Genomic DNA, 13754 nt, shown 5'->3' with positions numbered 1-13754 from the left:
TAGGACTCTATCTTCTGCATCATTGCCTAAGACAAATCCAATTTTAAGGAATGCCATATCTCCTTATCTTTATGAATAATGGAATTAATCTCATTAAGTGAGATAAAAGATCAACCACATGTTCACTTTTCAAGTTGTTGACACAATTCTGAATAGTCAAAGATTCTGAAAGAAGAAGAGAAAATAGACAACCTGTGGACTTGTTAGAGTGGGAGAGAAAGGGGATAGGTAGAGGAACCCTTTTTATTCACCTGCCTCAAATCCCTTTCTGTAATATGAGACCTGTTAATGTAAGAAGTCAATTTAGCTAATATAGTAACCCTTTAATATATTACTGTATCCAAGAGTCAGTATTTTTAGTTAAGGAAATTTTTGCATATTACAATGATTTCCCTTACAGAAATGAATATTTAATTTTGAGAATTACAGAGGGATTCGTGGCAGGGGTGGTAGAGAGAAGATGATACCTTTGGGCAAGGGTCCTTTTCATAGTTTGTTCGGATCCCATGGGATAAGAGGCAGTATGGGACAGCAGTCTTCAAATTACCTCTTTACCTAGGAGCACAAGTATGAATCCTGACTCGACTGCTTACCTAGAGAATTGATCTAGTTAGTTTCCCATGTGTAAAATGGAAGTAATAACATTGAAACAATATATAAGTTGCTTAGCTCAGTATCTGGCACATTATAAGTGTTCAATAAATATTAGCAGTGTTTACTGTTATGAGTAAAATTTACCATTACTAAAGAATAATTCTGAAATTTTCCTGCTTTAAAAACACACAGAAAACTGAGTAGACACTATAATTGTAGTGATATTTAAAACTCTAAAGGAATTGTTAACTGGCATGTATCAACATTTAAGATAGTAATCCTAACAAAAAAATGGTGAAGGGTATGGAAAACCATGGTACAAAAAGAATATCTCAGAACCTCATATTGATATGAGGAGATGCTCAAACTGATTTAGTAATCAGAGAAATACAAATTAAAGCAACAGCGAGATGTAACTTTGTACCAGTTAGGCACAAATGAGAAAGCTGGATAATGCCAATTGTTGACAGGTGGGGATTTTTATAGAACCCCCTCTAAGAATGTAGATTGGTACTGCCATTCTGGAGGGCAATATGGCAATATGTAGATTAAATATTCTTATCCTCCTTGAAGTAGTGATTCTCCTATCAGTCCATAGGAAGACATTAGTGAGAATAGTCTGTAGGATTTTTTTATGGTGTTGGGGTTGTTGGAGGCAATATGGATGTCCATTCCTGGGAGAGCCAATTGTTAAAATGTGGTGGATGCACATTACGAAGAACAAGTCTGCAGTTAGAAAAATATATTCAATGTGCACATAACATCAAAGTGCCAAATAAATAAAACCAACATTGAAATAAATTAAAAATATAGGCACACAAAATAATAATACATTTGCAAGGGCACAGACAAAAGATACACATTAAATATTTTTAAATGCTTGCCTTTGACAAGTAAAAATTGAGAATAGAAATAGTGATAAATCACAGTTTTTAAAAATAACAAAAATTATTTGTCTATTGCTGAAAATTTGAAATATAATTAAGTGTAGGGAAACAAATAAAAAACATAGTACTTCTCATCATGTACACAGCTAACATATTGATGTGTTTTAGAATGGTTTATTTCCTGAGATTGTCATATTCTTCAAGTTCATGTAGTTAAAACAGAAACAAATTTATAGATAAATTGAACAAACTGATGGTCACCAGATGGGAGGGTGGTTGGAGTCTGGATGAAAAGGTGAAGGGATTAAGAAGTACAAATTAGCAATTACAAAATAGTCACGAGGATGTAAAGTACACTTTGGAAATATAGTTAATAATATTGTTATGACCATGTATGGTGGCAAGTGGGTGCAAGACTTACTGGGAAGATCACTTTGTAAGCTATATAAATATCTAACTACTATGCTGTACACCTGAAACTAATATAATAGTGAATGTCAACTGTAATTGAAAAAATTTTTTTTTAATTTTTTAACTTCACATAGTTTAATATATGTACATATTTTAATTGCATATTGGCTTAAGCTATACATACAATTTGTCCCCTTTTTTTCTTAACATTATGCCATGTTTATTTTCCCACATAACTAAATCTACTTTGAAAATACATTAATTTATGGTTGTATAGGTTCCGTCATATTCATATTCTACATGTGAAAGTATCATGACAAATTGTCTCTTGTTGGAAATATTTGTTATTTCTAAGTTACCATAAATAATGTTATTTTGAAATTATTATAAATAATATTGTGATTATATGATTATCATCTTTCTAATAAACCCTCATGTACATTTCTTATTACATTATTTTCTTTAGATAAATTCCTAGGAATGTAATTTCTATGTCAAAAAATAAAGCAACTTTAAAGCTTGTACATTTATTACTCTAAATTAACTGTGAAATAATTTTAGCCATCACTTCTTAAACTTCTGCAGATTCCTCAAATTCCTAAAATTATAATCTGATAAGTGAACAATGGATTCTATTTTACGTTTTGTGGCTTTCCGCCTCCAAAGAATATTTTCTCATTGTTCAAAAAAACAGGTGAATTTTAATACAAAAGTTACATCAAATTTTAAAGGTTTACAACTGTACTTTGTGTTTATTAAGAGTATTCCTATTTTTGTGATATTTTACAATGTTTGTCAAAGTTCATACTCTCAAATATGATTTAGCTATCTTTACTACCTTTGTCTCCATCACATAGGTGGACTCTTTCCCCTCCTTCCATCTACCCGTATGGTTATGTTGCATCAATAGTCAGTGCTTACATTATAATATCTATAAAAATCCAATCACAACTGAGTTGGTTAATAAACTCTGGTAGTAAACCTTTCCTCTACAACTTTTTATTTTTTTCCTTTGAACTAATAATGATCTTGTTTTCTTCATTTATTTAGTATTCTGTGTACTTATCACTAATTCAACACTATATTCATTGCCAGTTTTGTAATCTCTTATCTAGATGTTCAGACATATTAAGTATTTTGTCAGTTTCTTCCCCCTGGAAAAGTCTTTTCTAGGGCCTGCTGACCTGGTATAATCTGGATCGGTTTCTTCTATGCCTGTTACAAGGCTGTCATCCTAGCCTCTCCCCATAGTTCTGGAGATCTCTTTACTTTGCTTCTGTGTTGAAGCCCTTGTTTCCTGAGTCAAGTGTCTTCCTTTTTCTTTGTTTATTCTCATTTTCGTAAAGTACATTCTCTAGAAAAAAAATTTAATAAGGGTTCACAGAAGGCAAATACCTATAAATATCTTTATTCTTTCCTCGCTTTTGATTGGTTCATAGAATTCTATTTTTAGAATATATTTCTGGATTGTGTCTAGTATTGCTTCATTTCCTTACTGATTGGTATGGACTCAAAGTCATTCTTATTCCTGACTGTTCATATGTGACTGTAATTATTTCTCTCATTGTCTCCTCTCTGAGAGTATTTAAGATATTTCTTTTGCCTCTAGAAGTATAAAATTCAATGTGCTATGACTTGGGTGTGTGTATTTTTATCCATGTGCTGGGATAGGTAGAATTTTCAGTATGAAAATTTCAGTTCTGGAAAATTTTCTTGAATTAAGTCGCTGATATTTACCACCCATCTGTTTTTGCTTTCGGATTTCTATTAATTAAATGGTCCTTTAATTTCTAAATTTTCTCCCTTAATTTTTATCTAATTCGTTTTTGCCCTTTCTGGGAGAAAATTTCTTAATTTTACCTTTAAATCTTTCAATTGAGTTTTTATATCATCTGAATGTTCTTTTTTTGTCTATAGTACTCTATTTTTATTATAATGTATTCTTTCTCTTTTTACTCTTTGTCTCTCCTTTTTGTTTTGTAGTTTTTTTTGTTTGCTTTATGTTTCTTCTCTCCTGCATAGTCTGTTTTCTACATTGTTTGTTTTGATCTCTAACTTTTATTTTGAGACATTTCTTTTAATCTTTGGTGCTCTGTTCATATTTAAAAGTAGGGGCCTAAAGTTTTTATATTAAGCACTAAATGTGTGGGATAGGGCTTTGTAACCTTGAGTTTCGCTATAGGGAAGTAAAACTAGATCATGTAATTTGAGCTGGTTAGATCCCAAAGAAAAGGATTCTCCAGTCCCCTATCTTAAAGTGAAGGCATGCTACCTTTTTTTTTTTTTTTTTTTTTTTCCTGGGAATTGATAAGGGAAAACGGATTCTGGAGGTCTCAGAATCTTGTGTGCATATATTAACTGAATCCTTCTATTGTTATTATAGTACCTCTACCCTCAGCTGTGGCTCATTTTTCTCAAGCCAGTTCCTCTGCAAATAAACCTCCAGTGTTCTGCCAGGTAGAGGGGAGTCAATTGCCAGTCAAGAGGGAAGGGATCTAGGGATCTGACTGCTTGTTAAACAATCTGCCAATCAATCCTTCTTATTTTGGTTCCCTTTTTATTCCTCTTCACCTCTAGAGATACCTGGCACTGCCATTTCTTTATTGTTTTAGAGGAGGGCATTATTCTACTGTGTCAACTGGGTTTGTCCTCATTCCACTGTTGGTCTAGGACTCAATGTTCTTGGTCCTGCTAAATCGGTTGATTCTATCACTTTCTTTCTTCTGCCCTCCATCTTTATGAGTTTATGCTTTGTTATGAAAAACCTACCAGTAAGGCTTTAAAAGGGAGTGAGGGTAGATGCATAGATTCAATCCACCATCTTTACCAGCAGCAGTTACTCTTTAACCAAGACTTGATTTTTAAGATCCTCTAAGTAAAAGTTCTCTGCTAGATGCAAGAGTAAAACCATAGTATATAAAAATAAGTTGTGGGTATGTAGATTTGGTTGCTTTTTCCAGGATTATTCACATAAATTGGAAAATATGACTTCTAGCTTGAGTCAAAGGTAAGCAGATGTGTATTGACTATTTAAGGAGCATACCACTCTTCTGGGTCTTGCTGTAAGAGCTAACCCAAATTTAATGCAGATTTCAAGCTTAAAGCTCTGTTTCAAACTCTGTTCTATGTGAGTCAACTTGTCTTCTTTATGAGTTTGACAATAGCACAGTTTCAGTTCCTAGCTACCTATCACTTAAAAACCAAAAGAGAAAGAGAATTTTACCAAAGTTGATTTTATGTTGTGGGTGAGGGAGACAGAATTTTAAGCCTTGTTCCCTGCAATGCTGATTTCATGGAAAAGAACATCTTAAACTGACCTCAAAAGTCAAGAAGAGGCAGAACATCTTTGACAGGAGATTTTAAATTTTAAACATAACCACGTCAGAAGGATATTTATGGTTGAGATGTCCAATGACATATAAATTACAAAGTATATTAAAATATACTCAAAGAAGGTAAAAAATAAGAAATCTAGCTATGGGAGGTGAACACACAGTGTAAATATATATATATATATATATATATTTTACTGTTAAAGTATACAGATGAAACTTACTGGATTTCATTAACCAATGTCACCATAAAAAAATAAATAAATAAAATTTTAAAGATAAATAAATAAAAATTTTAGAAAAATAAAATGCAAAAAAAAAGTGCCATAGAATTTTAAAGAAAGAAATTACATGTTATTGAGAGAATTCTAAGTAATTTCAGAGATAAATTGACAGCCATACTACACTTAAAAAAAAAGGATAAGATTTTTTAACTAAATGGATTGTTTATAGTATATTTCAAGTACTGGCAAAGGAAGATGAAAAAAGAGGATGAAGCCAAATAGTGAATGATTTTGAATACTGAAGTGAAGATTTAATTACCCAGACAGTGAAGAGAACCTGAACATTTTAGAGGAAGGGAGTAAAATTCTTAAAGGTGTACTTTAAGGAATCTGACCTGGAGTAGTGTCCATTGATTATTGTATTTAAAGAGCTGAGGTGAAGGTCCTCCATAGTTAGTAGCTGTTCCAAAATATGACCTAGCACATGTGCCATACATTTCTTAGTATGTGTCATAAATGAACTCTTAATTGCCATGTCATGTGGTACCAATAGAATTGAATGACAAGTATTTGTAAGGACTTCTTATGTGTGTGCCCAGTTCTATGCTAAGTGCTATAAAGAGTACAAAATAACCCAACAATTTGGAATTTTTCATGGACTATAGAGTCTAAAAAGTTGGGAGAGGGTGCTGATAACTTGGATTAGATAAAGCCAAATTAGTATTTAGTATAAATGTAACTGGGAGCTAAAAGATGGAAGATGGCCACATGACCTGGAAGGATTAGCATTTAAACTGATTTAAAGAATCGGGTAACATTTACACAGGTGGTGGCAACAACACGAATCAATATGAATGAAGATTCTTTGACAAAAAGACATGCAGGGACAATGAGAAACTTACTGTAAATGAAATTAGGAACTAGTGTGGGTAGATGAATAAGAAACTGGTAAGGTAGGAATTTCGGACCCACTCATAAAGGGCCTTTGGAGATGGACCAAGTGATTTGAGGTAAGAAATAATAAGATATAGAAGGTTCATCAGCAGGGATTTATATCATTAAAAGGTAACAGGAAATTTAGTCTGGCAGCAGTATTCATGGATTTGGAAGTAGAAGAAATTGGAAATGAAAGATAAGATGCTGTTATAGGAAACCAGTGTGAAGGCTTGGAGTACAAATCTACTGACAGTAGGAACGGAGAGATAGAACAAAACGAAATAAAAATTTTGATGAAAGAATGAAACATAAATTGGCACTAAATTGCTAGAAACTAGAAAAGAAAGAATCAAAGATTAGTCTACACAGTGATTGGAAAAATTAGAAGCATGTATTTTCACAGAGGAGAGAAAGAGCATGATAAGCTTGATCTTAAACATACTGAGTTGCAAATGATATCATAAACCAAAGGCATATGTCTTTATAAGATGAGAGTACAATTGAGAGATGTTCCTGTTACAGACTACAGTTTGTTATTTATCATCACATTTTAAAGAGTCAGGACATTACTTTAACTTCTGATTTTGTTTAGTTTTAAGCTCCATAACCTTTGCAAATCAATCTAGTTCTCCCCTCTGGAAAAGGGAAAAATAAAATTAGTAGCTATTTTATTGAGTATATATTATATTCTGGACAGTACATTAGGCTTTCCTTTCATATGGTTTTATTCCTGAAAACAGCTGTCCTATAAGGTAGATACTATGTCATCTCCATTTTACAGATCAGCAGTCTGAAGCTCAGAGAGCTCATATGACCTTAGATTGCACAATAACGAAGTGACAGAGTCAGGATTCAAACCAAAGACTTTGTCTCCAAAGCTACTGATTTTAACCAGTTATGCCATGATTTCTCTGTGCCTCACAACAATATGTGCCTTACCTACTCTTACAGTTAAGCTGTGTATTTATGAAGTGTTTATTAAGTGCCATATTATATGCTAAGTGTTTTTATGCATTATTTTATTTTATTATCTAACACACCTATGTGGTTGCTATAATTAATGTTTACATTTTATAGATGAGGAATTACTTAGAGGATGAGTTACTTTTTTTCCAAAGTCACAGAGCTGAGAAGTAGCAGAACTGGAATTTATGCTTTAAATTAATCTGATTTCAGAGTCTATGTCCTTGTTTAATCTTAAAAGTCATTTCGAAGATTAAATAATTATATTATTTCCTTAACTTTAAGGCATAAAGCAAATAGTCTTTAATTAGTTGTGATAGTGTTAGTATTAGCAGCAGCAGAATAGCTCAAGGTGATGCTTGAAGCCATGCAGTGCAGGAACTACCCAAGGCTATAAATTGGTAGAGAAAAACATCTTATAGAGAGAGTATGAGGGATATTTATAATTTAGGAGTAGCAGGAAGGAAAGGAGTCAGAGAAGCATAACAGTAGCTTAGGAAATTCAATAACATAGAAGCCTAAAGAAAATAATCTCAAAGATTTGAGACGTCAAATGCCACATAAAATTTGAAAAGGATAAGGTCATTGGGCTGTCTCAGCAAACTACCGCTCATGCTGAGATACCAGTAGACAGAACCACCATCCATCCAGTTTCCCAATGCACAAGGCTTGAAATTTTCCTTATTTTTTTTTTAAATTTTTCTTACTCCTCTATTCAACAAATCATTATTTCAGCCTCCTAAAAGCCTCTCTCAAAGTATCTGTGTTCTCCTCTCCATCTTCACTGCTACTTCCACAGTTCAGGAAATCTTCACCTCCTGCCTAGATTCCTCCAGTGACTTCTCAGTTCTTTCTGCTTTTGACTTACTCCCCATCAGCCCATTCTCCATTGTGCAGACATAATGTTTCTAAAAGACAAATGCAATCATATCAGTTTTCTGCTTAATACCTATCCATGGGTTTTTATTGTCCTTAGGATAATGACTTAGCATGGTTCTTGAAGTCCCGTAAAATCTGTCCTACCACCATTACTCATCTAGTTATGCTCCAGCTATGGCAAACTTATTTCAATTTCTAGTATCTATCATGTGCTCCGGGACTTAACATATGCCCTTCCTTCTGGAACAGTTTTTCCTTCTGTCTTCTCTTCCGCACACCCCCCCCCCCCCCGCCTCACTCTCTCCAGCCTTTCCTGGTTACTCAATCCTTCAGATCTAATATTAAGTTTTACTTATTTTGAGAAGCCTTTTGAGTTCCTTCTAGTTAGATTTCCTGCTTTATACTCCACAGCATCTCATGTATCCACCAAAGTTATCACTACCCTTTACTGTAATTGCTTGTTTAACTTTCTGTCTGTACCTCTATGCAGTAAGCTGTTTCGTGCAAAATTTATGTCTGCTCCCATTGTTATCTCCAGCACTTAAAATAATGCAAATCTATCATAGATATTCAGTAAATACTGTTTGAATAAGTGCTATGAGTGAATATATGCAGCATGAAATTATTTTGTATGTTAAACATGTTATTAAGTGAAATTGGGCTGGGTTTTATAAACCTCATGGTTTTCTCTAAGTGGTGAGAGGCTGAGTGAAGGTGAAGTACAATTTCATTTGGCTTTTTTTTTTTTTCAAATAAAAGATAACAGATAAATGAGGCTGATTTAAAAGAAGAAAAAAAATATTTAATAAGATATTCTTATAGTTATGGTTATTACAGTCTTTGAAAGGGATAAAAAATTGAACAGAGAACTCATGATGCCCTTAACCTTTCAGTTCAATGAGTATCATTCAGATGAAGTTACTAATATGAATATCAATATCAGTAAGTATGTCAGAAAAAGATAAAATCATATAAGTAATAGTCTCTCATTTACTAGGAATTCACTTTTTAAAACTCAGACTCTAAGACATTCTTATAAGCATGAAATGACCCAAGTCATTCACATCTTTTCAAAATGTTTCCTAAAAAGCTTATCTTAATAGTAGTTACATGGTAAAACTAATATTTCTGTTATCTGTTCCCATAAGGACCAACTGCCATAAATTTGCTTCTTCTCTACTTCATGAAAATTTATCTACTTTGTTCCTGTGAGCTCTTTTACAAAATGCCACCCAGTTTTCTTTCCTCACTTTTCTTGCTGTTTGGCTTTGCAGTATCATCCACGTTACTACCGATCCTTAGAATTCTCATAGATCCATTCTTTAAATCCCTAAAGGCATATAGTCAAAGTTGAAATGTAATGGATTCAGAATGGAAGCACAACTTCAAAAATAACCAAATAAATAAATGCATAAGTATGCAGGTAAAACTGAAGACTTAGGGCACAGTCCCAGCACTGACAGTAACAGAAGGCATCAGTGGAGTCACTCTTCCTTTGGTCTCTGAGAACTTAGGGCTAGGAGAGGCTGTAGGCAGAGAAAACTATGAAATTCAGAATGGAGAAGAAATCATAGTGATAAAGCCCCAACACAGGAGCAAAAAGATTCAGTGACACAACTAGCATCACTGGTATCAGCCATGTGTCAGGCAAATAGGAGATTATTTTACTCTCAATATCAGGATCATTTAAATAATATAATTTATATTTAATACCAATCACAAGTTGTTATTGTGGGTTTTTTTTTTTAATTTCAGGTTTAATTAGATGACATTATAAGCTATTCCAACCTTTCTTGAAGTTAGACCTTCCTAAGGCTTGTCTGCAACTTTGGAACTTCACTAGTTCTCAGTACCCTTGGAGCTTTACTAATAATAGTAACCTTAAGCATTAACAACCGTGTTTGTGGCTTCTTTTGTTCACAGGCCTAAGGAAGGGCCTTAGATTTCTCTCTCTGTGTCTCTAAGAAACGCTCTAAACACAACATATTTTTTCCCCTTCCACATTTGGTCAAAGAGGAGAAGCACACTTAGGCTGTATGTATTCTCATTTACTACATAATAACTTAGTACCTTTTCTTCTTAGCCTCTCTTTCAATCTAAAACTAATATAGTCCTAAAATTTATAATAACCTCTAAGTTTTTCATTATATGCAAAAAGGTTGTTTGTTTACACGTTTCTGTAAAGGTTTTGGGATTATTAAAAATCTCATGCTTTATGATATCATTTTTCAAATGGCTTCAAATACATCTTTTAAGCAGAAATATAACATTATTTTCCTGTGGCTTACAATCTATTTTGGAATGGAAACTTCATACATGGATATTTTAGAGCAAATAATATGTTAAATGAGCATTTTTGCTAGTTAATTTTAAATTTACTGTTTTTTATTTTTATTTTTGTTTTCAGCTTTCTAAGAAATATGGAGTCCATGTTTGTGGAGAAGGTGGAGAATATGAAACATTCACTTTGGATTGCCCTCTATTTAAGAAGAAAATAATTGTGTAAGATATCATTTCAGCATTTTCTTCCCTTTCTTTAAATTTAAGTGATGGAAGCAACTTTACATTAAGCTCGAGGCAACTTTTGTTGGGAGAAATAGAACATGTCCTCTAAGTTCACAAACACTCAATTTGTTTAATACCAGTGAAGTCGTCTGAATACCTAAATCAATACCTGACAAGACGAGGCCTTCATAGAAGGCTATAAACTTTTTAGACATTGCACTTTCGTTTACTTGCTGATTATGGCCTGCAGTAAAACTGGTACCTACACACTGACACTTTTATCCTTTCATGAAGTGTGAATTGCCTGTATTATTTATCTTTCATTACAGCTACATTTGATAAACTGCCACATCAGTAGCCTGTGGGTTCCATTAACTCCATCCTCTTTTTCCTTTTTCTTGGCTTTAACAACTTAGGATGGTAACACTAAACATTTCTCTTCAATTATTTGGTGTTATTTTTACAAATAAACTTTGTGAATTCAGTTTATGGTGACTAGCGTGATTTCTTTGCCATAAATTGTTAAAATTAGTGCAACAAAAAACAGGAACTTTCTCCAGTTTGTTACATTATTATCCATACTCTAACTTATGTCACTCTTCTCATATGCTAAGAAAGCACTTTTATCTGCTTCTTGGTAAACATCATCAGAATTATTCTTGATTTCAAAAATAATATACACCTCATTTGATGAAAGATTAGAATTCTGTATTGAATAGAGAGCTTCAATATTTTCACCATTGAGAGATGACTTCTTTGGACATATTAATAATGAGGGAAGGAACGATTTAAGAAAGTTACGGAAACTTTAGGTAAATTTTCTAAAATATCCATTGGTCTTGTGAAACATGGCCAAGACATTTTCATTACCATGTGAAATATTCACCCATTCTTGCTTCTTTTTTGTTCTCCTAACTTCTTTTCCATTAATGATCAATTTATTTGGCAAATATTTATCAAGTACCAGTTATGTCCAAAGCTTTCTTCTGGACACCGTTGATGTTCAAACATAATTTCTGCCTCCAAAGGCGGGGGGCACACATTGTATTACAATACAAAATGGTAAAGGATAAGAGACATAAGAATAAGCTCATAATTGGGAGGTATTTCTCTGGCTATGATGATCACAAAACCATTTATGAATGAACTATTTGTGAGGTATTGTTTCTATTAAATAAATACTGTTTCATTATTCAAGAAAAGAATTTGTGTGCTAGAGTGAAATTACAGTATCATAGGAAACTTGCAATATATTTATTTTATTAATATGGGACTAACCAAAATTTTTTTAAAAGCATTGTAAGAGAAAAAATGCCCAAGAGGAAAGCTTTTCCCATTTACTTAACAAGTTGAGTCCTAGAACACCCAGAAGTTTTTATGAATAACCTAGAATTATAAGATTTTTACTTTTTTATATGAGCTAACCAGAAGGTCAGTTTATCACTGTACTTTAGATTGAAAATGAATCTTTTCCATCTCATTATTTTGTGTATAATGAAAGGAAACCTAAGCCTGACTGAGACAATGTCATGAGGGGTATCAGTCATGCTATTAGAAATAGGGATTTCAGAGGAGATGTGTTAGAACCTTCTAATTCTAATGTTATTGAACATTAACCCTCCAGTTCAAAATGTTATTGAGACAAATTATGTGGGCGAGAGTCTGCAAACTGCCACCCTACTCGATAGGAGTTCTTCCTGTAAGAACGGTCAGTCAAATCAACAATACGTAATAAGTTCTAGCATATGGCTGTGTACTTTAAGAACACCAGAAGAAGCACTGTCTTCATTCTTACTCATTCGTCAGTAAATCGCTTATCTAACTCTAATGCTTAAGCACTTTCTTTGCTTTTTTTTCTTCATAGGCTCTTCCTACCTCAGCTTCATAACTTTCTTACTTGATTTCTTTTCTCTAAATCACCTTTCCATTTCTCCCCACTTTGCAAAATTCTTCCATTTTTAAAGGCTTTGGTTGCCATTGCCTCAGTGCTTGTTCTCATACCTGAACTGGCATAACACAGTTGGCCCCAACAAATGTACATTAAATATTGTTGAATTAACTTGTCATTTATCGTTGTTTGGTTTTACATATCCTATTTTACTTTTATGTGTTCCTCTTTTAGGTTATAGCTACAGGTTTGGGTTGGGGAATCTCCTAGTTTATGGGGGAAGAATGTTACTACAAAACGTTTGCTATTTAAAATAGAAAGTATCCTTATGATACCTACCGGTGAGCACTAAATGTGATGGTGTGAGTGAATGTGCACTGCACATTTTAAAATTGTACGTAAATGAAAGTTACTTTTATTAGAAATAATTGCCTATCAAAACTTAAGAACTAAAATCCTATTGTTTTAATAAAAATGATAATTTTCTTCTTTTTGTTAATGAGCACATTGTTTTAAAATATGCTACATATGCTACAGTGAAAAAATTTAAGTTTAGTCCCTGTAACTATTTGTTAACAATTGACCATTAAAAATATTGGATCTTGTAACTTAGAATTCATTTTTGGGACAAACTTAACAGTTTTTCCTGTTATATTTGATATAATATAATTAACCTATAACTAGTTAATTATTTAAAATCTCATTTCAAATGTCTGATTCAAATTTTTTTTATATAAAAAGACCACTTCTCAGAGGAGAAAAAACAAACTTTTACATGCAAAAATGATTTGATTATAATTAGAGATGTTTTTAAAACACAGGTTGACCTTTTTATAATAAAAAATTAAAAAGAAATTAGTGTGGTTCTAGCAGTTTATTATGAGATACGTTTTGCACTAAATTCCAATTAAGATTTTTAAAATCTTTTAGGAAAGAATAGAAAAGAGGTTTTGGAAGTAATTTTTAAAAATTAAAACTAGAACATTTTACAATTCACTTTTCATATCAATTAGTATGTGACTACTCACCTCTAGATAGATACAAAATTTTAGATCAGAAAATGAGTTTTTTCCTTAGGAGCTTTAGTGCAAAGAATTACAGCCTAGCCTTTGAGAGAATTAGACAGTTGTAGGTC

The 13754-nt window shown here is 32.7% G+C and overlaps 1 protein-coding gene across 3 annotated transcripts in view; it reads left to right on the top strand.

The window, feature by feature from the left end:
* The window catches only part of DPH6 (diphthamine biosynthesis 6), a 238271-nt gene that overhangs the window by 115277 nt on the left and 109240 nt on the right, over positions 1–13754 (top strand). For all 3 annotated transcript variants that reach the window (XM_016139599.2, XM_016139601.2, XM_036238889.1), the window contains exon 7: positions 10634–10728. In XM_016139599.2, the coding sequence (XP_015995085.2) occupies positions 10634–10728 (95 nt within the window). The remainder of the gene's footprint in view (positions 1–10633; positions 10729–13754) is intronic.

This window comes from Rousettus aegyptiacus, unplaced genomic scaffold (genome assembly GCF_014176215.1).
Source record: "Rousettus aegyptiacus isolate mRouAeg1 unplaced genomic scaffold, mRouAeg1.p scaffold_m13_p_3, whole genome shotgun sequence".
Lineage (NCBI taxonomy): Eukaryota > Metazoa > Chordata > Mammalia > Chiroptera > Pteropodidae > Rousettus > Rousettus aegyptiacus.
The sequence above is the reverse complement of the archived record's forward strand: the minus strand, read 5'-3'. Positions and strand labels throughout refer to the sequence as shown.